At 41.3% G+C, this 27,840-nt stretch overlaps 1 protein-coding gene across 4 annotated transcripts in view; it reads left to right on the top strand.

Annotated features, from left to right (window-relative positions):
• Astn2 (astrotactin 2) overlaps positions 1 to 27,840 on the top strand; it is a 917,671-nt gene that overhangs the window by 629,982 nt on the left and 259,849 nt on the right. For all 4 annotated transcript variants that reach the window (XM_034502232.2, XM_034502233.2, XM_076934798.1 and 1 more), the window contains 3 exons: positions 17,061 to 17,185; positions 20,545 to 20,649; positions 23,706 to 23,885. In XM_034502232.2, the coding sequence (XP_034358123.1) occupies positions 17,061 to 17,185; positions 20,545 to 20,649; positions 23,706 to 23,885 (410 nt within the window). The remainder of the gene's footprint in view (positions 1 to 17,060; positions 17,186 to 20,544; positions 20,650 to 23,705; positions 23,886 to 27,840) is intronic.

Here is a 27,840-nt window from a genome sequence, read left to right on the forward strand (position 1 = left end):
ACCTTTCCAGACAGAATCTTCTCACTTAGCAAGAGAGGTTTAGGTTCCTATGTGTCTTTTCATGGCTGGAGAAAAACAGTTCCTTGACTTGACAAATACAAATATATATATATATAATGTATAATCTGAGATTTGATAGGATCCAGATTGCCTAGAGGGCTATGTAGTTTGTCAACTCTTATTTGCAAACAATGGGAACTCAGTCACATCTTGATTGCTTCCAACGTTTGGTGAAAATGGATAATGAGCTATGCATACTGTATGCAGAGTTTTGTGTAGCCATGTGTCCCATGGATCTGAGAAATACAGAAGCATATGATTGCTGAACTGTGTGGTAAGCGTGCTTAGCTTTGCAAGAAACTACCAGTCTACCTTCCCAAAACGGCTCCAGCAGTTTTATATTCTGACTAGCAATAAACTCTTCCCACTTCTTCATTTCTTTGCCAATATTTGGTATTTGTATCTTTATTTGAAGTGCTGGAGATTAACCACCAAGCTTCAATATGTGCAATCACTAACCTGCATTTCCAGCCTCAGGCTCTGAATCTAAGTGACTGTAATAGTTGCATCGAGTTGTTTTGTTCTTGTTTAATTTGTAATTTCAGAATGACGTGTGACTCACTTGCTAATGTACTTAATGTTGTGTTTTTATTGTACATTTTGCTTAGGAACTTTTAACTAGATATATGCTGCTGAATACTCCCAGTCTCTGGCATGACTTTTGTTAATAGCGCTTTCCACAGAGCTAGAATTTTTATTTTAGTTAAGTTCAGTTTGTCAGTCTTTCTTATATGACTCTGGTGTTAAACACACACTATCAAACCCACGGTTACCAAGATTTTTTTTCTTATATAATTGTATAGGATTTTAATAAGTTTGATTTTTTTTTTAAGTTTAAGCATATTTAAATAATTTTGTGGGAAATGTAAGGTCTTTGTTTAGACTCCTCATTCTGTTATTCTCTCCTTAGTTTTGGTTTTATTCTTCACCTGAACATGTAGCTGTTCCCGCAGTTTTCTTGAGAACACTGTCTTTTGTTTCTCCTGCTGGATTGCCTTTGCTATTTTTTTCGAGTTTTCAGTTGACCACATCTGTGTGGGTCTGTTTGAGGCCTTTTATTCTATACTATAAGTCTATTTTTCTATTATTTCATCTATAATTCACGATCCTGAATATACTAATTTTATAAAAGGTCTTCAAATTGGGTAGTACCTTTCTTTTGACTTTGTTTTCTTCTTTGAATCGTGGTGGATATTCCGAGACTTTTGCATACTATTCAGAATGCATTTATTATTTCTAGAAAATAACTTGGGATTTAACTTTTAATCAAACTGAGCCTCTCCACAGGTCAACATAAAAAATGGTATTTTACTAATATTGACTATCAGCATGGAATTCCTTTCCATTTTATTTAAAATCACTGATTTTGTTTATCTGAGTTTTATAGTTTTGCTTATATAGATCTTGTATGTATTTTGTTAGATTTACAACTAACATTTTGTATTTTGTATGTGTGTTACTATAGATGATGTTGTGTTTTTAACTCCAAATCCCAGTTGTTCTTTGCTGACACATAAAAAAGCACCTAGCTTGTGCATGTGAACACATACCCTGTAAGCTTATTATAATCACTAAGTACAAGAGACTATCTTTTCAGTTTTTTAGTATTTTGATATTTTATTCACATTTTACAATTTATTTTTATTTTATGTATATGGCTGTTTTGCCTATGTGTATGTCTAAGTGAGAGTGTCATATTCCCTGGAACCTAAGTTACAGACAGTTGTGAGCTGCCATGTGGGTGATGGGAATTGAACCCAAGTCTTCTGGAAGAGTAGATGTGCTCTTAACCATTCAGCCCAATATCTTATTCTTATTTGTTGTGTATGTATATACTCATTCATGTTCATATGTGTATGCGTGCAAGTATACTCATAAACTTTAACTCTGAATATAGATATCTGAAGTTGGTGTCCAGAGATTATTCTAATTACTCTCTATCTAGTCCATTAAGGTAAGGTCTCCTTACTGAACTCAAACCCTACCAGCATGATTAAAGTATCTAGTCAACTTGCTCCAGGGATCCCATCCTTTGCCTTCAGAGTACTGGAATTATAAGAAGCCCATTATGTCTATCTGACATTTACATGGTACTAGAGGTCTGAATTCAGGTCCTCAGATTTGCATAGTAAGCATATTACCTGCTAAGCCATCTCCCCAGCCCTGATAATTTTATGCCTATTATTTTTAACATCTAAATGATACTCTTATTAGTAATAATAAGATAATTTTGTGAATAAAATAATTTATAGACTGCTGTACTGAATGTATTATCTCACTGTTTCCAACACTGATCCAGTTATTATTTTGTCTCTCTTATAAATAAAGAAGCAACGTTTGGCAAGATATAATAACTTATTTGAAGTTGTAAAAAGTTGAGGCATGGTCTTACCCTGTTCAGTCTTACCAGTAAGTGAGTAATTACAGTAATAAATTATAGTAGCAGTAGCCAACTACCAGTTAAATATACCTACCAACCATTTATATTTATTGTCCATAGGACTTTCTCTCTCTCTCTCTCTCTCTCTCTCTCTCTCTCTCTCTCTCTCTCTCATGTGGGGTGTGTGTATGTGTGTGTGTATGTGTGTGTGTATGTGTGTGTGTGTGTGTACATGTGTGTGTGTGATTCTATATATTTTTGTTTTCCTGAGATAGATTCTCACTGTATTTAACTCAGTATGTATCTTGGGCTGACCTCTAACTCACAAAAAGACTCCAGTCTCAGCTTCACAGGCACTAGGTGTACAGAAAGAAACTACCACGCCTAGCTTCATTATCAATTGGGCTCTTGATAGCTGAGGCTATAAAAACAGGTGCTTTTTAGGACTAGAGAGATAGCTCAGCAATTTAGAGTACTGGCTGTTCTTCCAGAGGATCTGTGTTTGATTTCCAGTGCCCAAGATAGCAATGTACAACGATCTGTAACTCCAGTTCCCGGGGATTTGATAGCCTCTTCTGGCTTCTGCAAGCACCAGGCATTCATGCGGTATACAAGCATATATACAGGCACAACACCAGTACATATAAAATAATAATACAAAAATTAAAAATAGTTGCTTTATGATCCAGTTTCACAAATGAAGTAGCTAAAGGTCATGTAATTAAAAATCTTGATCACGACCATGCACTTAAGAGAAAGTACACCTTAAGATCCCATCTCATGTGTACAGTTACTGCAAATTGATGGCCAGTGTACATGATCACATACAACAGCATCAACAGTAGTTAACAGGGTGAGAAGCTAGAAAGAGGGACTTCAGGACAGGATTCAATTACATTTTGATGCCAGATTTGAAAAGACAAAAATTGTGCTCATTAATTGGATGTTTGTTTTCCTGGGCTATCTGTGAATGTCTTGACATCCCTTGGTTTTAAGGAGCACTTACAAACAGCTCCAGCTGTCCTATAATGATATGCACACTTCACCTCAGTTATAAAACAGACCGGCTAATGTCCACACGAGCTGTGTTCTGGATATAGATGCAACTGATGTCAGTTCAACAACAAGAGTCATGAAACATGGTGGGATACTCATTAACACAGTGCTGCAGAAAGCACAAGCAAGTCATGCTGCCTTTCTACCGCCGTTGGGTGTTTTCTTTCTTTGTGGCTAATGACTAATAAGAAAGGGAGAAAGAGGAGAGTACATGTGAACGAGAAAGCGGCTGCTATGAGATTTTCTTCTACTACGGTGGGTTTCTCATTTTGCTAAGCTCATTAGAGGTGACTGTATGGAAAGACCCCCAAGGTGCCCCAGGGAGAATGGGAAAGACAAAAAACGGAAATGGAACCTTCAAAGGTTTGACCCTGCCACAAATTCACACCAGAACCATGTCTTTATATCATTTGTTCAAATTCTAAAGTTCCACCTCTTGTTTGATTTTAAATGTGAACATAAAAAGACAAATCATGTCTTTTTCTAACTCTTCCTAGGCCCGTCATTGTGATTGGGTGGATGGATACAATGTGGCTAGCTAAAATTGTTGCCTTGGTTTTTTTTTTCCCCATCCATTGCTTTAAGTTAGGAGTTTTGAAACATCTCTCACATTTAATTTGTAGTTTTATCTGCATGAAATTTGGTGGTACAAACTACAAACATTTTTGACTGTTCTCTATGGGCTGAATGCTTGCTTTGTCAGGAGTTAGACAAGCGGGGAAAGGGTGCAGCTACATTCTCATCCTAAAGTCAGGGAAATACCCACACTGGCGGTGATTTCAGTGCAGGGTGTGTGTGGTGGGGAGCAGAAATGTGGTGCTAGAAATATTGTCTTCAGCATTCAAGACTCTTTCAGAGGTTTTAGGCATGGTGTGTGGTTTGGGAAGAATCATATGTACCAGCAAAAGAAAAAAAGCATTTCTAATCCATAGCTGCATGTCCTGTATTCTCATTATCGCCCTGTTATGTATCTTGGATAATTGTCTGTGCTGTCTGAACAGGAATAGAAGAAGGGGTGGGGGGCGTTAAGGTCCATTCCAGCCTTAAACCTTTTATTCTTTTTATTTCTAACCAAGCCTTTGGAGTATGCTAAATTAAAATCTGGAGTGGACCATTCTGAGCAGCAATAACTAGCATTTATTGAGAGCCTACTCTTCTCAGACCTTATGCTGAGCTGCCCGTTTTATGGGCTCTTTTCATCTTTACAGCAAATATGCGAGGCTTGAATGATTACTGTCCCCCCCCCCCCTTTTTTTTCTGATGAGGAAATGCAAACCCAGGTTAAAAGTTCAATGTTGTGCCTAGTCAAGACACATAGAAGACAGTGAGGCAGTAGCAGGATGTGGAGGCAATATCTGCCTGTAAATAGTGTTTTTTAAAATGTGAGTGTACTTATGGGTCTAGCTTCTGGTGTTACTAGGAAATACAATCACACAGCAAACTCCCTGATCCTGTGATTCTTTTGGTCTTTCTGCCCCCTGCTCCACAATTTTCTCTGAGCCTTTAGTGCAGGAATGTTTTATACATATATCCATAAGAACTGCATAAGTATGAGCTGAGCAAGGATGACACCAATAGATGTGCAAAAGTGAATGGGAGAAAGCCCACAGGGCCCCAACCATACACAAAGAATTACAAGCAACTAAAGCCTGCTGAGCATGGGAGAAACAGTGTTCTCCAAGGAAGAGCACACCAACTGGTTATCCAATGCCAAAGGGTCAGTCCTGAAAACATACACACGAGTAACATTATACAGACAGAGCAGGCTATAATTAGGAATATGCATACATACAAACATGCATATAACAGTTATTAACGAGCAGAGGGGCCATGGATTTGAGAAAGAGCAAAAAGGAATATATAAGAAGGGGACTTGAGCAAGGAAAGGGAAAAGAGAAATGATGTCATTATATTGTAATCTTAAAAAAAAGAGAGAGAGAAATGTGAGAGGGTGATGGAGACATTGCTCACTTGGTGGGGGCTTGCCTGCCATGTAAGAAATCCTGATTTAGATCCCCAGCACCAAATAAAATTTGCCATAACCATATATGCTTATGATCTAGATGTGAGGGCAGGAAAAGTAGACACTCCAGGTCATCCTTGTCTGAACAGTAGATTCAAGGTCACTCTGAGCTATTTAAAAGAATGGTGTGAAAGAAGCCACACAGGGCCCCATGAGACACATGGCTCACTATCACGAGTTTGTGGAAAGCTTCTCTTCACCTTTTGTGTTAACGTTATATGAGGACACTTGTGGTAGTCAGAGAAATGTCTTTAAAGCTTAAAATACCCACCATGGATTGGAAATCCATTGCTTAAGACCATATAGTTAGTCTCTGTAGCAATGTTTCACATAGCTGGTTTAACTAGGCTGACTGACCAGAACAGTCCTGTGAAAAATGAGATGCACTGATAATGTGAGGTTTCATTTGGCATCAGAGGTTTCTGTGCATTGATAATGTGTGAGTTTTTATGCTATAGCCCGTGCAGCAATATGAATGAAATCCATTAGTTTCTTCTCTTAACTGTGATATAAATTAGTAGCTGGCATCTTGAAGGATTAGGGGAGTTAATACAGGACTAGGTGGGTGGAGCCAGCAAGAACTACTAGAAACACTTTTCCTTTACAAGGGAAGCTTGTCAACTTCCTTAAACGAGGGAATTCTTCCTTCAGAGCTTGTATCTGTATGGAAGGAGGCAGCTTTAGTTCTAAATTTCTGGGTGTGTGTGGGCTTTCACTAGCTCAAGGATAATTTGTTTTCTGGGACTCTTACTTATAGCATCTAATAAATACAGATAATGATAGCACTTTTTCAGAAAAATCCAGAGGTTAGATGTAGCAGTGTTGGGCTTTCATCACCTCCAACTCTAAAGTTGTATATCAAGGTATCGGGGTCTTTGATTCCTTCCTGAGAACTAGAAAGAAGAGTCTGAGAAAATTCTCCAGGAGCCAGAGTGAAAGCAGTTCAGCTTGTTCTTCGTGTTATGACAGGACACAGAATCCCTGCGCTAACACACACAGACAGGGAGATGGAGGGCGAAGTGGCTGAGGAAAAGATAATGTTTCTCTAGCCTGCAATTTCTTTCAATTTTAGGGATCGCAATTACCAGGGCAAGAGTTAGGAATGGCCATGCTTAGAATACATAAGTGAGTCCAGTGCCAAGGATGGAAGTTCTGTTACACTTAGAGACACAGGGAATATGTAACCCAACTTAACTCAGCATCAGTGTGTCCACTTATATATGAGAGAAAGTAGGGCTAGAAACAGGAGGAAAGGTGGGTGTGATGAGTATAAAACAGAGTAGAATGAATGATCTTGATTCCATCCTAGGTGACACTAGGAGGGTGATGTCACCTATGAGAGCCCTGGTCTCCTCACTACCATTATGGAGATAATAACACTTATCTCCCAATATTGCCTAGGATGTTGGAAGCAGAGCCTGCAGATCACCTACCACATGGTATGCATTCAATAAAGGGTATTGCTGTTATTGACGTCAGCATCCATATGGGACGTTCAACCAGCACTGGTATTTTCAACAAGACAACCTTTACCTATCATTCATAAGCAAAATTAAACAATCATTAGTTACACTGTTCAAATACTATGTTTTAAAGCTTTTGGTGTTTAACCTCATTTTGTATCTGTCTTCTCTTTGCCCTCAACAGACTGCTTAGTTACTGTACATGTAAAATAAAGTGTAACATGTACATGTCCCTTAGACTAATGACTAGAATATTGTAAATAATCAATAGTCACTAATATTTAAACTGAGACCTGGGAGCTAGCAAGATAGCAAGATAGCAACAGACTGCTTAGTTACTGTACATGTAAAATAAAATGTAACATGTACATGTCCCTTAGACTAATGACTAGAATATTGTAAATAATCAATAGTCACTAATATTTAAACTGAGAACTGGGAGCTAGCAAGATAGCAAGATAGCAACAGACTGCTTAGTTACTGTACATGTAAAATAAAATATAACATGTACATGTCCCTTAGACTAATGACTAGAATATTGTAAATAATCAATAGTCACTAATATTTAAACTGAGACCTGGGAGCTAGCAAGATAGCAAGATAGCAAGTATCCGGATCTGCGTTCTCTGCTCAGCATTATGGGAGAACTGACTTCTACAAGTTGTTCTCTGACTTGAATGTTTCAGATTAATGAATATATAAATGTAAAAAACTTTAAGATAAGAGTTGTTATTATATGCTATGTCAGATATTATTTAGTTATCAAGGAGAAAGAAGCAAGAGAGAAAGAGAGAGGAGGGAAAGAAGGAGGAATAGATAGAGCCAAAGATTAAGACGGTAATAATCCAGTCTATTGGAGGGAGATTAATATGCTGCAGCTGAATACTTTGTTCATTCATTGAGTTAGCACACATTGAGTCCCCATGTGCATGCATCAGTGACTATCTTAGCTTTTTGGATGCGTAGCACAATTCATGAGACAGACATACATGGCTCTTGCCCTTGAGCATTTATGGTCCAATGAAAGAGACTCTCAATGACCAGCAACAACAGAATAGTGTGAAAATGGTGGTTCTGATCTCAAATTAGGACTGAGACAAGTCAGAGAATTCAGAGCGGAGAAGTGTTGGCAATGTTCTCGTGGATGACGAAGCAAGGAGAAATCATTGAGTTTTTTTTCCCAGGATGTCCATTTCCTTATCCTTGAAAACATGAATATCTTACATGTCAAAATGGGGGGCATTAGGCAGGTGATCAGAGTTAGGGAGGTTATTCACGTGATCCAGTTGGGGCCAGTGAAATCAGAAGAGTCTTTATAGTAGAAGGAAGCCAAGGTTAAATTCAGAGTTCTCAAGTAAAGAGGGCTACATCTAAAGGTGGAGAAGAAAGTCAGGGCATGTGAATATCCCTGAGGAACTGGAGATTGCAAGGTAATTAACTGGGAAGAACACAGCCTGTTGCTACCTTGGCTTTCGATAAGAAATCCATGCCAGTCTTTTGACCTACAGATCTTTAAGACAGTTAAGTCTGCGCTGCTGTAAGATGGCCAGTGGCAGGTGATTTGTGATGGTGGGGACAGAGTATGAATACATGAATACATGCATCCAAAGGTATTTTTAATATTTTTACATTTTATTTAGTGTGTGTGTGTGTGTGTGTGTGTGTGTACCTGAACACTGGGAAGTCATCTGAGTAGTTGGGAGTTGTGTTTTCCTTCTTCCACATGTTTCCCAAAGGTCAGATTCAGGTTGTCAGCATCAGTGGATTGCACCTTTACCTACTGAACTGTATCACTGGTTCCAGCAGGACAGTCATTGTAGACAGTCACTCTGGTTGCATGACAGTTAAAAAAAAAAAAAAAAAAAACTGGAGGGGAGATGGCTACATGCAGATAGCATCATTAACAAGCTGTTCCTGTAGTCCTATGAGATGGGATAGGGCCTCAATCAGGGCGTATGATTATGAAACTTTGAATCTGTTTCAGAACCTGAAATCAGCCTGCTGAAAAAAGGACTTAAGAGGAACCAACGGAATCTGTGATCTGAGCCAGGAGACAGACAAGTAGAGGCTAGCTGCAGCAGGCTAAGTGTATGAGTTTGACACAGGAACCAGACCTTATGTCAAACAAACACAAGGACACTGCTTATAAAGAAGAGCCCTATGACAGTACCCTGAAGGAAATGCCACTTTGATTTTTATCTGAGAAGTTCTCAGGAAGACTCACTCAACTGAGTGAAATCCTCTTTGGTTTAATCTCAGCCTCTTCCAGCATTCTTGCCCCCATGGGAAGCAAAAAGTCTTGACAGCTTTATCTCCTTTTCCCCGTGAGTTAAAACTCAGGAAAGGGCATCTTCTTGTTTTGGCTCTCATGAGAGTACTTGTCTTATGGAGTGAAGGGGCTTATGAACCCCACACATTATGTCCTGACTCTGGGGAAGAAAACTCCATCACCATTGTTCACCAAAAATTTCAACGAACCTTTTGTGTGTCTTTTAGACATTTGGGTTATCACCCTTGTCCTTCATGTGCATGTGTGAAAGGCATCATTTCTAAAAGACTGAGACCTGATTGAGGGTCTCAGGAACATCCTCAATTGAACTCTGGCCTCTTGACCTTCTTCAGCAGCCTCTTGAAGCACTAGTGGCAGAAAGAAATGCTATTTCTGTTCCTGTCAAGAGGAACTCCCTTAAGGTCATTACCTGCAATGTCTCTATGTTAAAATAGAACACAAGGATCTGAGGTGGACGGGCATGGCTTTTGATATAAAAAAGGAGATTGTACTCGTGGAGCTGTCTAGCTTGAGACACTACAAAGCCTGCTTTGAGATGCTAAGCTGAGCAAGGAGTCCCTCCTTTTCTAGATGGAATCTGTTCTTCTACCAAAAGGATAGATGGCATTGATTTAGTATGTGTTATTCCAGAGAAGTATGATCTTGAGGGATTTAAAGAAGAAGAAAAAAAGAAAGCTTTGTTTTAACTTTTTTCAAAACCATTAACTGGGAATACACACACACACACACACACACACACACACACACACACACACACATTAAACATTTTTTAATACATGTTTCCTTTTAGGCTGTAAGTTGCATAAGCCTTCAGATATGGAATGGCATTGTATCCCTAGTGTCTCATTTCAGTAGAGCTCAGTGGATGAACTGATGAAAGTTTGAATGAAAATATGGGTGTTCATTGAGGGCTTGACCCAAAACTTGAATTAAGGTCCAGTATTAAGAGTAACATCATAGGAAATTAAATGTGGCAGCATACACCTGTAATCCCATTACTCACAGGTGTAAACACTCATACAAATTCTATGCTGACCTGGACTTTATAGGATATGCTTCATAGTGAGACCTGTCATCCTGAAGCCTCAAGTACTAGAGCATGAGAGAAGCATTTATAACTGTTCCCTGGATATGGTGAAACTTCAAGATAAAACCAGCTAAGCCAACATTAATAACTATTTAATCACCAGATTTATAGGCCCTCGTTGGTCAAAATGCTACAGTTTGCATCAGCTCCACCCTGAGTCCTCTCAGTTCCAAAGAAGGGAAGTGGTTTCTTCAGATCCTGTATGTGGCAGAGTCAAGGAAGAACCACATGTGGTTGCTTAGTATAAACTGAGGAGCCCACATCTCAGCCAAAGTGCCTCCTCTCTCTTAGCAGAAATGCTGTTCATCTGGGGTGAGGCACAGGACACCGTTAAGTCAGGGAGATATCCTCACTAGCATTAGGAGTTTGGTGGGACCCTTTTAGAAAGTTCTGAGTGGCCTAGGAATAGACAGTGAGTTCCATGTCTGAAAACTGAAAATCCCAGGCCAGCTTTCTCCCAGCAAAAACAAGCTCCAGACAACACTGACTGACTCTAGGGTGATTCACCTCCCAAATGCCTCTATTTAAATGCTAATTTTCAAAGAACTGAGAGGTGAGGCTTCTGGTTTGTTGGTCCCCACGTATAAATGTATCCAAAACACTCACTGATACATTCCAATACATTCTCTCTCTCTCTCTCTCTCTCTCTCTCTCTCTCTCTCTCTCTCTCTCTCACACTCTCTCTCTCCCTCTCTCTCTCTCCCTCTCTCTCAAATATAACTCTGTTAGGTATATATTTTTAATTATTTATTCATTTATTTTATTTACATTCTAAATGTTGACACCTTCCAGAGTTCTTCATCCCATCCCATTTGCCTCTGAATGGTTGCTCTAACAGAGGTGGAGAGATAGGTTTGGGTGGGTATTGGTGAGGGAAGAAACACCCTCACCTATACTCTTACAGGAGGAGGGAGGGAGGGAGGAATGCAAGGTGTGGAAGAGTGGGGAGAATTTGTGTAGGAAACAAGCTCCCCTTGCCTGTTCTTCTCGACAGCATGGTTGACCAAAGGGTAGCAAGGCAGTTGGAGCTGCTTTATAGATTTGTTTTTGTCACCTAGAGGTGAGGTGCAGGTGACACAGGAGGATAAGGACATCTGTCCTCACCTCTGTGCATGGGTCAGTAGCTGCTTTGTGCTGAATAATGTGAACCAGGCCCTGGCTGAACTGCATCTAAAACCCTTGAAGAGTTTCAAAACCTAATGTGCGATTTGAGAAAGACAGACAGACAGACAGACCCTTCTAGATAGAATTTGGATCTGTGACTATGACTTCTAAGGCTCTGCATATCCTGTAGTCAGATACCAACAACTTCAGGAATCTATTCACAAACAAGACCAAAACAGGAGAGAAAGAGGATGGGAAGGATTTATTTTAACTTGGAGACACTAGACTACTGTTATGAAAAAGTGATTTTTGAGCTCCCTCTCTCCCATATGTACCCAACAACCTTCCACATGAATGCATGCTTGAGGCCTGAGGTGAACTGTTTAGGGAAGTCATGTTTTCCCACCTGACTCCCTCCATCAGTCCTCTAATCTCCATGGAACCCATAGTAACTGCATTGGTGATGCAAAACTCTTTTCACTTCAAAGGGAGTAAGAGATGAAAATTCCTAAGCCAAATAGGGCAATCATAGGCCTGGGAACATACATTCAGGGTACCCCCAAATAGCATATTTCAACATGGAGATGGTCTCATGAAGCTTTTATAGAAAAAAAAAAGAGAACATCACAAATAATGACATTTATTCAAAAACATTGCTGGAAACATCATGAAAGCAGGCTACAGTAACATGTGGGAAATCTCTGCTATCAATGTCAGATGCTATCTGATGACATGTATAGCTTTTGGACTGGTAGAAACTTTGGTCATTTAAGACAATGTATTTCAGAAGGTTTGGCCTGATAGCTAAAGATTAGGTAAAACACACATGTGCAATGAATTGCTCTAGAAGCGAAGAAAGATTGCCCAAGACAACTGAGCTCTATATTTTAGCATCCAAACTCTCCACGGTGATGAAGTTTGAATCAGTTAATCAGCCTACAAAGTATTTTGAACCATCTTGTAGAAAGGCTAGACTCAAATCTAAGGGCTAGACTTTAATAACTCTCTGGTGAGGAAACATTCTAGAGAGTGAAACAACAGAGAAGTGCTATCAAAAGTCAGGGGCTGTGTGCATGCTGCCATCTTTTGTTTTCTTCATGTTACCAAGAGACACTCATCCAGCATTTATACTTGATTCACCTGTACTCTGTCTCACTGTTTGGCCTTCAGAGAGACTCTGTACATTGTTTGGATCCTGTGGCATGGTGAGAAATAGTTTTTCCATTGATGGATCTATGCCTAAAAACTTATAAAGCCTTTCTCAGAAGAAATGTGTAGGGCTAGAGAGATGGCTCAGTGGTTAAGAGCACTGACTGTTCTTCCTGGGGTCCTGAGTTCAATTCCCAGCAACCACATGGTGGCTCACAACCATCTGTAATGGGATCTGCTGCCCTCTTCTGGTGTGTTTGAAGACAGCAACAGTGTACCTATATACATAAAATAAAAAAGAAATGTATGTGATAGATGTATTCTGAGTCACTTTTCTAAAAGCAGTGGCCTGTTGTGTGGTCTGAGTGGTGAACAGAAGTGGTCCAAGTGGAGAGATAAAGGAAAGGGGACACATTCTAGCTGGGTGCTGTTGAGTGGGAGCCTGTCCCACAAGAAGACAGTGAGTACAGCCTAGCAGTGTTAGTCCTAAGTACACATAGGAGTCAGCAAGGGCTGGGTTGTGTGGGATTCTCTAGACTGTAATACAGCATCCTTATTTTTCTTTGGTTTTTCCACAATGGAAACACAAACACACATGCATGAAAACGAGCTCCATAGTGGCTGTGTTCATGCTCTCATCTGTAAAAATGTCTCTGGCTTAGTCAATGCTCAAGAGAGCAGACCCCATTCTGGCTGTATTCTCTGAATATGAGTACTCACTTGGACATAAATTTGCTGAGTGCAGGCACCAAGCTACACACCAGACAGGTTAGCATGGGCTGTGGCTACTGTCACTTCCCAACTATGGACCTGTTTCCTTATCTATAAAATCAAACTAATACTGCCCCCTCTCTCTCTTCCTCTCTGTCTCTCTGTCTCTGTCTCTGTCTCTGTCTCTCTCTGTCTCTGTCTCTGTCTCTGTCTCTCTCTCTCTCTCTCTCTCTCTCTCTCTCTCTCTCTCACACACACACAGTTAGGGGATGAGAGGAAGAGAGAGAAGATCATAAGAGGTAAAGAGCAGAATTGTTTTTGATAGTCATATGTTGCGCCTGTACATGCCACCTCTGGGTCCCTTCCTCAGCCTTGGGCTTTCAGGCTCTCTCAGCTTTCATCTTAGGCTTCTTTCTTCCCAGCAGAACTTCCCCAAGGCTGTTTTTCCCCCATCTATATTTTTGCCTCGTCCAAGAGTACACTGATGTGAAGGCCCTGGGCGCCCTCTGCTGGCGGAGGCCATGCAGGACTGTAGCCATCGCCCAGACAGACAGGAATGGCTGAAAAAGAATGTCTGTCCTGTTATTGTGTGCTTCTTCCTTGCCTGTGTGCCTCACTCTTAGCTTTCGATGCCACCTGACTCCTTCTTTTCCTTCCTCGTGAGCTTCATCATGTTTCTTTCTGGAACTCAAAGGGAAATGTTTATGGAAGAAGAGGCACCTTAAGCCATGTTTCCTGGCATTTGGGGTTACCCATGTACATCTTTCCATTGTCCATTGATGTCAGATGTCAGCAGACTGACTTGGAGCACAGGGGTTGGAGGAGGGGAATGAGGGGTACTAGTCAGTATGCATTCCCTGTTCTGCTGTTTTAAAAACATGTACAGTAGTTGATGGATATAGAGAAAACCTCCCACATAAAGAAGTAAATATTCCTCCAAAACCTGATTACCAAATCTGCTCAGACTGCAGATCACGAGAGGACATGTGGCACCTTGTGGAGCCACTTTCTCCCGATTGCTTAAACTGAAGAATGAGGTTGTGCCCATCTCAGGGTGAGAACTGCTGGCCTCTCAATGAGAACAGAGCCTCTGAAAGCACTCTGGTTGTAAGATGCCATGGTACCTTTTCTCTGCGAGGCCTGCTTGGATTCTGGGAATCTCAAACAATGATGCCTTTATGACTCTGGGGACTTCAGTTTGTCCATCCTGGGGCAGGACTTTCAGCCCTTACGTTACTGAGATGAGAAGTATGGACTCTGTGGCCTCACTACCTAGGACCTCACATCTACAATGTTATGGCCTTGAGTTGTAAGGTTTTGTTTTTTTTTTTTTTTTTAATTAAAGTCTTCATATCTACCATAGGGGATTTAATAGCACCTACTTCAGACAGTTGGATAACCAGGGTGACATACAGTGTGTGCAAAAGAAAGTCATTTCTACTCTTCCTCTATAGCATAATGGGAAACTTTTATGATCCTTCTATTACAGATGAGAAAATTGAAGTTTAAGAGCTTTGCCCCTGATTACTCTGGTAGGATGTCATGTGTGTGTGTGGGGGGGGGGCGGGGACATGGAGCCATTAAAATTTGTTTTTCCTACCTAAAAGTGAAGTACTTGTAGGTCACATGATGAAAGGTTTCTTACAAACCAATCAGAATGCCTTACAAGGAGCTCACTGGTTGTACTGTACGTCCAATGTTTCTCTCTCTCTTACCAGGTTGGGAAGAACTGTGGGACAATGGACAAAGTTGTTTATTCTGTCTATAGTATTCAACTTGGAGCTATGGAACCAGCCTAAGACACATTTCCATTTTACTGCACTTTTGAGGAAAGATCTTTAGCCCCAGCAATCACTTTACTGCTGTTACCTTGAATATAGTATTTCCATTATCTAGAAAGCTGGCTTCTCTATGCCCAGAGCTGTTTGTGGCTCCCAGATTAGCAGGCCATGTAACTCTACAGATGGACATCAGGTACACACAAAATACGATGCTATATAGCAAGAGTGGCTAGGAAACCCAGCACAGTGCGCGTGTATTCCCTAAAAAGAGGCCCAGACTCTGCTAAACCTGGCTTTAGATTCTATTCTCACAAACCTAGACTCTCGTTGTTGCTTAATCTGTTTTTTACCACACTACTAGCTCAAGAGCCATGGTAATGATTAAATATAAAGATACATGTGAAGTATGTTGCTAGTGTCAGCAAACTAAGATTGCAATGGATAATGGAGATGGGAATGAGAATGATGGAGAAAGTGATGGTGATGTTGGAGATGTTGAAGGTGGGGATAACATCACCTTCTCTGGACCCAGCCCTAGAGAACATTTTCGCTAAGTGAACGGATTGGTAACAGACTTCAAAAGTCTCTAGGGGATGGTGTGAACATATGCAGTAAAGACAAAAAGGTGACCCAGGAGACAGAGTCTCAGCTGCTTCCAAACAGCCTGGAGTCCAGGTTTTATATGCCTTGGTTTAACACGGGGTATTTTTGTATTTGTCTCTGATTTTCACTTCAAGGGTGCCTGTGCCAGGTGGCAAAAGGAAGGTATAAACAGCCTTCTCCTTTTGTTCTTTCCCTCCCTCTCCTCCTCCCTCTGCAGATTATAATTAGTGTTTCTAACTTTGAGGGTCTCTGAACATGAAGTGATCTCACAAGTCAGGTTAAATAGGGAAATGCCCTTGATATGCTGCTTGCCAGCTGGCTGTCACATTTCATGCTTACACTCTCCTAGTGTCAGCAAGCTTCCCATCTCTCATGGCCAGCTGTTCCATTTTTAGGTCAGTCTATTGTCTAGAATAATAGATCCGCAGGATTCAGGATTCCTAGGTCACCTAGGGGTTTGTCTTGTAGATCACTTGGAGGTGGACCCATATGAAGTCAGGGTACAGCAAAGACCACTAGACTGGGAGCAAAGAGACCTGGGTTTGTGTCTGATCTACTGGTTATTGTTAAACAAGATATTCCCTTTCTTTTGTTTTTGTTTGTTTGTTTGTTTGTTTGTTTTGTTTGTTTGTTTGTTTTGTTGGTTTTTTGTTTTTGTTTTTCGAGACAGGGTTTCTCTGTGTAGCCCTGGCTGTCCTGGAATTCACTCTGTAGACCAGGCTGGCCTCGAACTCAGAAATCTGCCTGCCTCTGCCTCCCAAGTGCTGGGATTAAAGGCGTGCACCTCCACCGCCCGGCGATACTCCCTTTCTTAAGACCTCGGACTTCCAGATTTGTCTGAGCTAAAGTATCTCCAGAATTCCTCCTACCTTAACACACGCGCATTTTTCTGAGCTTTCTTGTCTTCAGTTTTGCTTTGTTTCCTGCTTCAAACACCGTTTGATGCTCAGTTCCCTCACATCCAGGTTTACCCTCTGTCATTGCTTATGCAAAGGGATGCTTAACAGCCAAATATATAGTTTATAGAGCCTCGGAGGATGTCTTAAACAATTGGCAGCTTGATCCCATTAAGTGTTTACAGCAGCCCTGAGATCTAAGCCTCATTTAAAGGAGGGGGAATCTCCGGTTGCAAAAGAAACAATAACTAGCTAGTCAGTGGGTGCTCCAGGCTTTAACGCCCAACTTGCCTGCTTTCTGGACCCTATGGCCAGCACTATGCTCTCAGAGCTATGATTCAGAAAGCTAGCATTACATCAAGGCCGCCCAGCCTGTTCTGACAAGGTTCCTGCCTTTCTGCCTCACCATTGCCACGTTCTCTTCCTCTGCTCGCAATCTCTCTGCTCTGCTCCACAGGGAGAACAACTTTATCAAGGACTTTCCCCAGCTGGCTGATGGGCTGTTGGTGATCCCGCTGCCGGTGGAAGAGCAATGCCGGGGAGTTCTCTCTGAGCCCCTCCCAGACCTTCAGCTTCTCACTGGTAAGATGCACCTTCCAGATCTCTGTAGACTTCTTGACTCACGGCCACTCTTCTGAGGTGTCAGAATTTTTTGTCTCCACCCAGGGTGTTTATTATCTTTCTTATTGTCTTCCAGGTATTCTGCTACCTGTTCCTTAGGGGTTGGGTTGATTCTCTAAGCTACAAGGACCTGAACTCTACTTTGGTGATATAATAGTTGGGGGTTGTATATTAACTAGGATGGCCATCCTTGGAGATGATTGAATTGTGACAATTAGAAGACTGTCCCACAGGAATTACCCTGCAATTGTGACAGACACCCCAGTCACTCCCAAGCTCTGAGTGGCAAAGAACAAAAGATCTAACTACCATGAGCCTTTTCTGTAAAATGGCATTGACAGAGAAGACCTGACGTGAATTGAAGGTGTTCTTGGTAGGCAAGGTCTTTTCTATTTTTTGGCCAACCTGAGTGTTGCTATTCTGCGTTCAGATGGTTAAAGGGGCCATAGATTCCTCCAAGGTTGCATAGCTGTGGCATCAATTATCATCAAATATTAAGCCTAATTAGTCTAGACTCCAAAGTGGATGCTTTACCTATTATCTTACACCACAACCCAGACTCGTCCCACTTCAAAGAAGATTCGTATCAAATGAACCCACAGATGAAAAATCTTCTGTAAAGTGCGTTAAAGACTTCTATGCTTTCTTTAATTTTCCCCTTCCTATGGTCATAGAAATTCTAAGTGACATAGAGTATTCTAGTTGAATTCTCTCCACTGATTGGGCATCAGATCTAGTCTATTAGATCCTTCTTGTGTTACATGTCTCTTTGGAAAACTCCAGTAAGGGAGACACGTGATTTGTATGAACTGCATTTCTTTACATGGTCCATAGGAGAGTTCTAAAGACCCTGACCCACTGATTGTTGAGTACTCTTGGGCAGTTTTCATCTTTGCAACATAAATATAACATTTTTTTTTTCAAAAATATGGTAAGGAATAAAGATCGCGTATATAAGATGTTTGGTTTCCCTTGTGAGTGTACTGATTGTTATAACTTTATGTATTGGCTCAGGAACATTTGAAAGTTTCCTACATTTGCTGTAATTCAAGGGATTTCTTTTTTTAATTACCAAAGGCTCAGTTGTGGCTCAGTGGTTAAAAGCACTGGCTGCTTTTGCAGATGACCTGGCTCTGTTTTCTAACACATACATGATAGTGCTAGTGCGCAAGCATCTCTAACTCCAGTTTCAGGGCATCCAATATCCTCTTACAGCATCTAAGTGACACATATCATTACCAAGACAAAGTCATCTTCTCTCCCAATAGCTTCATCTCATCTCCTTTCCCCTCGTGGGGAACTGTACAAAGAGTAGGAGGGTGGGCAGAAAGAGAACCAGGGGTAGTTTCCTGGTCAAAAATACAGAGAAAGCATTTCAGTTTTGAAATTATAAAAATCAAAATGAATGCATATCTATTCTGGACACTGTAGAACTGCAAACAATAGAGTCCCTGGCCTTGATGTCAAGAACCTAAGCTTCTACTAGATAAATTAATATTCTAGATGTGAAATGAGGAAGAGAGTAGTGGCCACTTATGAGGGAGGCCAAGGATAGAATGAGACGTGGTGAAGATAGTTTTATAACTTGTTTGATAAGCATAAGGTACCCCCATGCTTTTGAGCACCACACCATAGAAGAAAAGGGTTCTTTTAACAGCCCACATCAGAATTCTCAGCTTTCTTGTGTCGGGGTTGGGGGCCATTGTTGATTACCTACTTCTCTGCACATTATAACTATGAGCATGGCCAGGTAGTAGCAGATGGGACATGGAAAGAAATGTGCCCGGAGCCCAGTGCCAGGGACTCCTTAAGTAGACTAATTTCTCTGGCCTGGGTCAGGAACACAGTCTTCTTTTTCCTCCTTCCATCTAATCTTTCTTTCTTTCCTAATATCACATAAGGAGTATAGGCAAGACAGAGCAGATAAACAGGACATATTTATAACTAAACATTCTCACTTCACTGGATATATCTTAGGGGATCATGAATATTTTACTTGAAAATGAAAGCATCTAAAATTATATTATTCTTGAAAAGGCTAAAGAAGGAGAAAAAAAAACAGTTGACAATAATGGACAACTTTAATACTACATAAATGTCCAGGAAGAAATCATTTGTTCCAATGAGATTCTCATTTTAATCTCTGTATCAAATATCTCTTTAAGTGCCTCCTCACCAGGGGACAAGAGAAAAGGATACGGAATGTACCTGCTACTTGCAGAGGCACAGGAAAGCACAAATACATAACAACACTAATAACTGATAACATTCCTTTTGAATGCATTTTTTATGATTATAAATAAGAGAGAATGCACAGCTTTGGGTGGAAATTTTAGAAAATGGAGATAGATAGAAATCAGGAAGCAGGATTTTTTTTTTTTTTTTGTCCTGTATCTGTTACCCAGTGTTAATGCTTGTCAACATGTTTGTTGTATTTCTTCTTTGTTTACATTGCATCACTACAATGCCTGTGATTTCTGTAATGCACTTTGTGGAATGTGCATTCTTAATGATCCCTCTATATAAAGAAGGCTCCACGAATAGCAGCATCGTCACAGAGCCTTATAATGTCTTTTAATTATTATAATATGGTGAAGATTTAAAAGTTTAATTTGTTTAGCCAGTATTTCTCATTTATTTGAATTTGGAAAAATGTATGAAGGTATACAGGCTTACCACATAGTGCTTATAAACACCCATATTAACAACCAGTGGTCTGCAGCAGGGGCAGCAACCACTAAGGGATGGGTATGTGGTACTTAGAGGGATTTTTCAGGGTCTGTGTTGTACCTGTTCGGCTCTGCTCTTCAATGTAAAATCAGCTGCAGTACTGTGAAACAAATGGTCTGATAGAAAGAAAATATATCCCTGTCCCATACAGGTTTACAGGCCTACAAGCACAGAATTTCTCTCTTTTTTTAAAGAGCTTCCACATCTGTTACCATATTCAATCTCACATCATGCCCCTGAGATAAGATAATGACAGATAGCTGCAATGTCAAATGGGAAATCTGAGACAATAAGACGTTTAATGTCCATGAGAAGTTGCAAATGGCCTTGGGTAGGTAGGATACAAATTTGACCATTCGCATGTAAGGTAAAGGGACATCAGAAACCCAAGAGAAACATGGAGCTATGGGTAAAAGCATGGTGGTACACAGCAGGTAAAGTGCCAGTTCTAACAAAAGCAAAAGTCAGGACCAAGGTTCTTCTCACGTTGTAAAGGTGGCCAGTAAATCAGAGCCCCAAACTGCAGGGAGTGCATTGTTCTAAGTATTCTTCATTCTGAGCTCATGCGGCCATCTTATTTCTCCTTCTAGGAGATATCAGGTATGATGAAGCCATGGGTTACCCCATGGTACAGCAGTGGCGTGTCCGGAGTAACCTCTATCGTGTGAAGCTGAGTACCATCACCCTCTCAGCAGGTGAGGACTACTGCCCACATGGCAACCGAAGGACATACCATCACACAATACTGGTCTCAAGATGCCCCATCCTTAGCTGGCACTAAATCATGAAAGAGCATCTAGGTAGGACACCATAGCATGAAGTGATGTTAGCACACTGCAGTAGGGACAATAAAACAATGGGAAAATAAAACAGTAAAAAAGTATGACACAGAAGGAGCTTCCTGGAAGAAGAGATGTCTGTGCATGGTGAAGAAGTAATCCATGTGAGCCCTGAGCTCCAGCAGGGAGTGTAATTTGTAGTTTTTTGAGACGGGACTTGTTTGTTTATGAGATTGTACTTGCTATACCTTCTGCTCCCTGCCTGGGGTGCACACACTAAACTCTTTGGTGCCTCTTCCACTCTCCATTCTTAAAAAAAAAAAAAAAGAAAGAAGAAGCAAGAAATCCCAGGTGTTGGAATACCTCCAGGGAAGCACTAACAAAGTACATGATTTGTATCTGAATCATGTCTGTCTACAGGAGACCTGGAGCCAAGGCATGGATCTGTTTATTCCAATGTCTCCAGAAACTAACAGTGTATCATTGTTGGTGTCCATGGTTGATCAAAGAATAAGATAAATGAGAACTGGAGAATATGATATTAAATACTGATGCAGGCCTGGGAAGACACCTAACTGGAGGTTTTCTACTCTGGTTCTGACAACACTGTCACTGGCTTATTGTCAGTGTGTCCCCTAATTATTTCTTCAGTTCTTCTCTCTTTCATTATTTTTTTTTTCAGTAATACTTTAGTCATCAGCAAAATGGAGCTCTTTCATCCTGGGGCTGGGAGGATGTTATCCTCTGGGGAGTACAAACCATGATTGTTGCTGACATCTGTCAAGCATGCTATCATGTTTCATGTCTTGTGGCTTGCAGCAGTCCCACAAGGAAAGTAATAATCTAACCTATCTGTCATCAGATAAAGAAACTGGAGGTCAAAGAGGTTAAGCAACCAGCCCAGGGTCACACAGCCAGTCGGTGCCAGAGAAGAAAACAGAGCAGGCATTTTGACTGTATTTTTGTCTGCCTGGCTAAAGAGCCATGGGGCATCTCCAAGGCATTGTCATTTATTACTTAACAGAGACCATCTCATTATTAATCCTACTGTATTAATTACCCAGTTGCATGAGTTAACAAGTTGATGGAGAGAGGTTGTTCTAATCAAGCACCCTTTCTTTGAGTCCTATTTCTGTTTCCCTTCCACCCCCTCACCCTGTACTTGTGAATATAACTGTGATGTTCCTGTTAGAACTACAAAGGTGTACCTACTTTAATTAATCAGTAATGATGTTCCTGGAAGCTCCTTGTAAATCAAATGTTGGCAAATTGGAGCTCATTTTTAATGTTGGAGAGGTGCTTGCACTTTGATGTAGCATTGGGTGTTTTTATAATAACAACGATGGCTGGTACTTGTTGGGCTCCAGGAGCTGGTGGTGTGTCTGACTGGGGTGGGCACAGGAAAAATGCATTTGTGAATTTAGAGACAGATAAGGAGGGCTTCTGTCTGTAAAAGTGGGTACTTCTTCAGAGTGTGGGGTTGGGAGAAAGAAAGAGTGGGTGGCTGTTCTACACAGCAATTGGCTTCTCAGAAAGGAGTGACTTCATAGTATCTTTAAGCATGGATGTGTCTTGGGAAGGGGAAAATTCATGTATGGGGACAGTGTAGTCTTGGGGTACAGCCAGTATGTAAAAGAAGCAGTGATAGAAAGTCCAGGTTTTATATTAGGAAATAGGAGATGGTCTCGGCTTTCCTGTAGGCCCAGATATAGTCATGGGACATTATCTAGTGACAGGGAGGAGGACAAGGATGTGTGGCCTTTAAGGATGTGTGGCATAGGCAGTTTTAGAGGAAGAGGAAATAATGCCAAGAAGAATTAATGGTGACAATAGCCAGGAACAGTATTTGCTTGGGCTTCACTTGTAGTGTCAACTCAAGTCTAACTGCAGGATGCTGCAGACTCCTCCAGTTTATGGGATATCTAGAGAGAGAATTCATGACAGTTGCATGGATTCTAGACGATTTAGCCTTTAAGGTAGATGGGGAACTGATCCACTGGGACCCCTTCCGGCATTTGCTGTTCTCTAAACGCTTTGAGTCTCAATATCAAGGGAGCATGTTCTGGGCTGTCATTATTCCTTCTCAAGCTTTCCAAGGTATTTCTCATACCAAAGCTGTGTTGGCTGCTGTGGAGAGAATTGGGTAGTAGCTGAATGGTGAGGGAACCAGTCTCCCATGCTGGAAGGCCCTGGAAGAACAAGAAGAGTGAATGAGGAACAGTAGCTCCGGGGCCACAGCTCTGCCAGCCCTAACCTAGATCCAGCACACTGAGTAGTGCACTGAGGCAGTACAGCAAGAAGCCCGCAAACTCCATGGTAATCTCAGTAGAGAAAGAGCATCCATTGTCTCAGGAAACAAGGGCAAAGGTGGAAAGGAAGATGAATGAGGTAGCATGGAGCTAGAGCAGGTTCGGAGTCTGAGCAGGTACTGAGCTCAGACAAGTGCAGCAAGGGGACTCCAGGCAATTTACTTGGAGACAAAACAAAACAAAACAGTGTTTGAATCTTTCGATTCAGTTGTTATAAGCCCGAATCAGTTTGTTATAAGCTCTGTTAGCTGGAGGGCCAAATGTGTTACTTACAGTCTTTAAGCTTGGGCTTCTCGTTAGGTTATTTAGTGGTGGTCAAGATTGCAGTGCCAGGACTAAGAGAATAAAAGCATTTAATGATCTATCTGGTGTGCATTAGCTGTCTAATCATAGGCCTCATCTCAACTTTCTGGTTTTGTCCATAAGTGAGCAACATGTAGGTTGGCAAGTCTTCCTTTTCTGAAGGGTTCTACTACGTCACCTTATCTGGTATAGACAGTAAGCCTTTGGTATAAGCAGGCAAGGCTAGAGATGACAGCCTGATGCCACCGTGATACGAGTGGAGGCCACATATCCTAGCTGGGAAGAGCCCTTACTGGGATACAATTCTTTGGCCACCACTTTCTTTTGTCTAAGCACTTACATGTGCTCCTCTTCCTCCAGGCTTTACCAACGTCCTAAAGATCTTGACCAAAGAGAGCAGCCGGGATGAGCTGCTGTCCTTCATCCAGCACTATGGCTCACACTACATTGCAGAGGCTCTGTACGGTTCTGAGCTCACCTGTATCATCCATTTTCCCAGCAAGAAGGTCCAGCAGCAGCTATGGCTCCAGTATCAGAAAGGTAAGCCTCAGGGGTGGGGCTTGTTGGAGGTGATGGCCGGATGTGGTACAGAGAGAGGAAAGGCAATTGATGAAACACCAGAGCCCATTTCTCCTGTCTGTGAGCTGGGTGGGCTTTGGCAGTTTCTTGGTTTTCTCTGAGCTTCACTTCACAACGGTCGAGGTGAGAAAACGTTCCTCAAGATTCTTTCATTCAACTATTGAACTTTTTTCTTATACTGTAGGCTCGTTTTGTTTTATATTGGTTTTAAACATGCGTTCACCTTTAACCAGTTGCCAGAGATAAAGGTAGAGGATAGGGATTGGTATCTCCATGATGCCCTCTCTTTGGGTTTCTTGGGAAAAGCCAGGAATAACTGTCACTCCTGCTCCTCAAGTCCCAGTAAACAGTATCAAGTGTCCCCCCACAGAGGGGCTATTATTCTCATGGAGAATCACTACATCTTCAATTTTCCTCCTCAGCTGTCAATGTATTTTTATTTCCTTCAGCCTAAGGTAGTCTCGTGCAGAAGACTAGTCTCTGACACTGACATTGGATAAGTCACACCCTTGTGTCCTCAGTGTTCCCTTCCTGTAAACTGTGTACTTCAATAACTATTCCCAGGTACCTACCACATGTAAAGGGGGAGATGATGTACAGACTAACATTTTACAAAGTCAGAAATATCACATGTATGTAAGGCTGTATTTTAGGTTTTGAGTGTGTGTGTGTGTGTGTGTGTGTGTGTGTGTGTGTGTGTGCCTGTGGTGTATGTTTCTTCATATGAGTATAAATGTATGCCTGTGTATGTGTACAGGTGTATTCATCTGTGGAGGCCCAAGGCTGACATGAGGATTCTCCTGGACCGTTTCCACCTTGCCTATCAAGGCAGCATCTCTCATTTGAACCCAAGTTCATGTATCCAGCTAATCTAATTAGTCAACTTACTAGGGCACCACCTGTTTTCCATCCTCCAAGTGCTGGGTTATAAGTAGCTTGCACTTCCTGTTTAGCATTTATATGGGGCTAGGGATTCAAACCCTGGTCCCCATGCTTGCTAATTGTACAACAAGCACTTTAACCACTGAGATATCTCCTAGATAGCACACATTGATACGTCAGTGTACTTGAGAAATGGAGTCTCCCATTTGAGAAACCGAGTCTCGGAGATGCTAAATAAAGTGCTCATAGGGAAACAGTGGATGAGTAGCAGGGCCAATGTTGAAACTCACAGTTGGAACTGTTTACCTACAAAAGCCATTTTTTTCCTTTCCTTTCCTTTCCTTTCCTTTCCTTTCCTTTCCTTTCCTTTCCTTTCTTTCCCTTCCCTTCCCTTCCCTTCCCTTCCCTTCCCTTCCCTTCCCTTCCCTTCCCTTTCCTTAACTTTCCTTTCTCATTTTCCAACTATATTATACTGCTTTCTTTTATAGTTAATATTATTGATATCAATTAGTTGGGAAAGAAAGGCTCTTGATTACAAAGGGTGAAGACTGACGATACAAACCTGCTTGTACCTTTTCCATAGGACTTAACATCCCAGCTCCAGGAAACCCATAAGTCATAAACACAATCCACAGAACACTGTGGCCCTTGGAGTCCTCATTGAACTTAGCTGTCCAGTTTGCCCTTACAGAAATTAAAGTTCAATGGAAGGAGGAAGTCTGTGCTAAGTCACACAACTCCATGTATCAAGGCAAAGTAAAGCTGCCTCACGTCAGCTGCTGACTATGCCTATGAGATAGATCCTCTGAACCTACCTTGGCCATATCTGTAACCTTTCATTCTACCTTTGGGGGCTCTGCATACCTAACTATGATTGCATTCCTGCCTGCTTCCTGCATGCAACTGTGTGGGGCATGGTTAGTTTATAGGCTCAGAGGACATAATTGAGTTGTCAGGGAATAGCTCGGTTTTATGGCTATGACAATGACAGTCTTTAAGGAAGTGCATTAAATCAATAGAAGTCTCATTGTACCATCCTATAAATAACACGACGCATCATTAAGCAGGGCAATAAGCTTCAGGACTTTGAAGTAACACAATTAGGTTATGTTTATAAAAAGCCCTCTCTTGCTGTGGCTACCAAACTAATTTGCTTCATGCCCTATTCGAGGGCCTGGGATACTACTGTGATACTAAATGTCATGTCATCTCCATCTTTGGTTGCTTTCAGGGCTTAGCCTTCCTTGTTGAAAAACATCTCATTCTTTGTAATAAAAATGGATTCTGCTACAAGAAATATGGGAGAAGAACAGCTAAACGAGCAGCTGAAGTCTCCCCCCACCCTCCTTCAAGGACAGGGTGACTTTGATGTTGGAGCTTTCTGTCTCTGGGTATTCATTCTGCATATATTTTTACTCCTTTCATGGTCCATATTTGCTCCAAGAAGAATATATAGATGCTCTGAAGGCAAAGTAACCATTTTTGTCTCTCTCTCTCTCTCTCTCTCTCTCTCTCTCTCTCTCTCTCTCTCTCTCTCATCCTCCTATGGCCCATCAGAATTCTTGATTTATTTTTTGATAATGGTGAATAATAAAAAGACTGGGGAGGTTATTAAATGAAGAAAAGACATTGGGAACACTTTGCTTTCACAGACAATTGAGAGCATTTCTCTTCCAAGCCATCAGTCATGTAAAATCGACACCTGCTAAACACTAGGACACAGGTCAGTTAAATCTTTCTGGCTGTTATCTGGGAGAAGAGCTTGTGGTAGGAGGAGCTCGAGCAGCAACGAAGTGGGACACATCTAGATTTTATATATACCCACTGACCTAGTAGTAGCTTTCAAGTTTTCAGATGCCTCATGCTAAGTGAGAGACAATTATTCCCTTTCGAAACTTTTGGGCGAATGAAATGAAACACCACAGGTAAAGTTTCCAATACTTAGTAGGTACATGAAAAACAGTAGTTTGAAATAAAATGAAAATTATAGATATCAGCTGAAGAATCTAGACCTGGTCCCAGCCCTACTTAATGTGTGTCCTCTATCTTTGTTTCTCCCTGTGAACTACCTGTGCCATTGGAAGAGGATGACATTTGCAAGTGTCTTTTTCATTCAGCAGAAATATATAGCTTTTACTAGACTAGAAGAACTATGCTGGGGGAAAAGATCAAATAGGACCTGAAAAACAACAGTGAACATTTTCATAGCCCTCTACAGTTGCTAGGTGACTATACTCTCATCCTACCACCTACCCGGGAAGCAAAGAAGAAAAGAGTTCGTATGTTCCCTTTGCCAAAGGAAGAGAAAGTAGGTTTTCTGCACCACATACTCCTCAGTGAGATCACTGGGGACTGAATCCCAAACTGGACCTAAAGCTTCCTTCACTACTGTCAGCATCTCCAGAAATGAAAAAGAAATGTTGTAGCCTTTTCCAGGCCTAAAGTCCTTATTTGCTAGTTCTGCCCATTTGAGGAGTGGTTACTGGGAAAAAGAACTCAGCTTAGTTAATAGTGTCTTCTGTAGGAAGAATAAGGGGCCTGAGAATTTTCCTCTCTGTAATAGGGGAGAAGTAAAAGCCAAGATAATAGACCCTGGGTATGCCAAAGATGAATGAAAAGATCCAGGGAGGCAGATAAAGGGACTTGAGCTTCCACAACTCTGGAGGAGCCTGGAGGACTAGGCAGGGCAGTGAAATTGGACCTTAACTGACCCTAATCCAGGAAAATGTGGGCTCTAAATGCAATTACATATCTAAAACCATCCCTGGAAGCTAAGAATCCCAGGCAAGATTAGCATGTAAGCTGCTCAGCCTATCTATCAGGTTCCTATAACCATCACCTGTGTCCCCATGCCTTTCTCCAAGCCCATGTGACATTCTGAGTGTCTTATGCAAGTATTCTTGCAGAAGAACATGTGGCAGAGTCCTCCACCCCCAGCTGGCGCTTTATTTCATTGTCTGCCTTGCTAGCTGCGTCTTCTACCTATCTGTGACCTTGATACTGAGTCCTTAGTGATGACTGTTTATAAAGTTAT

Source organism: Arvicanthis niloticus, chromosome 5, assembly GCF_011762505.2.
Source record: "Arvicanthis niloticus isolate mArvNil1 chromosome 5, mArvNil1.pat.X, whole genome shotgun sequence".
Classification (NCBI taxonomy): Eukaryota; Metazoa; Chordata; class Mammalia; order Rodentia; family Muridae; genus Arvicanthis; species Arvicanthis niloticus.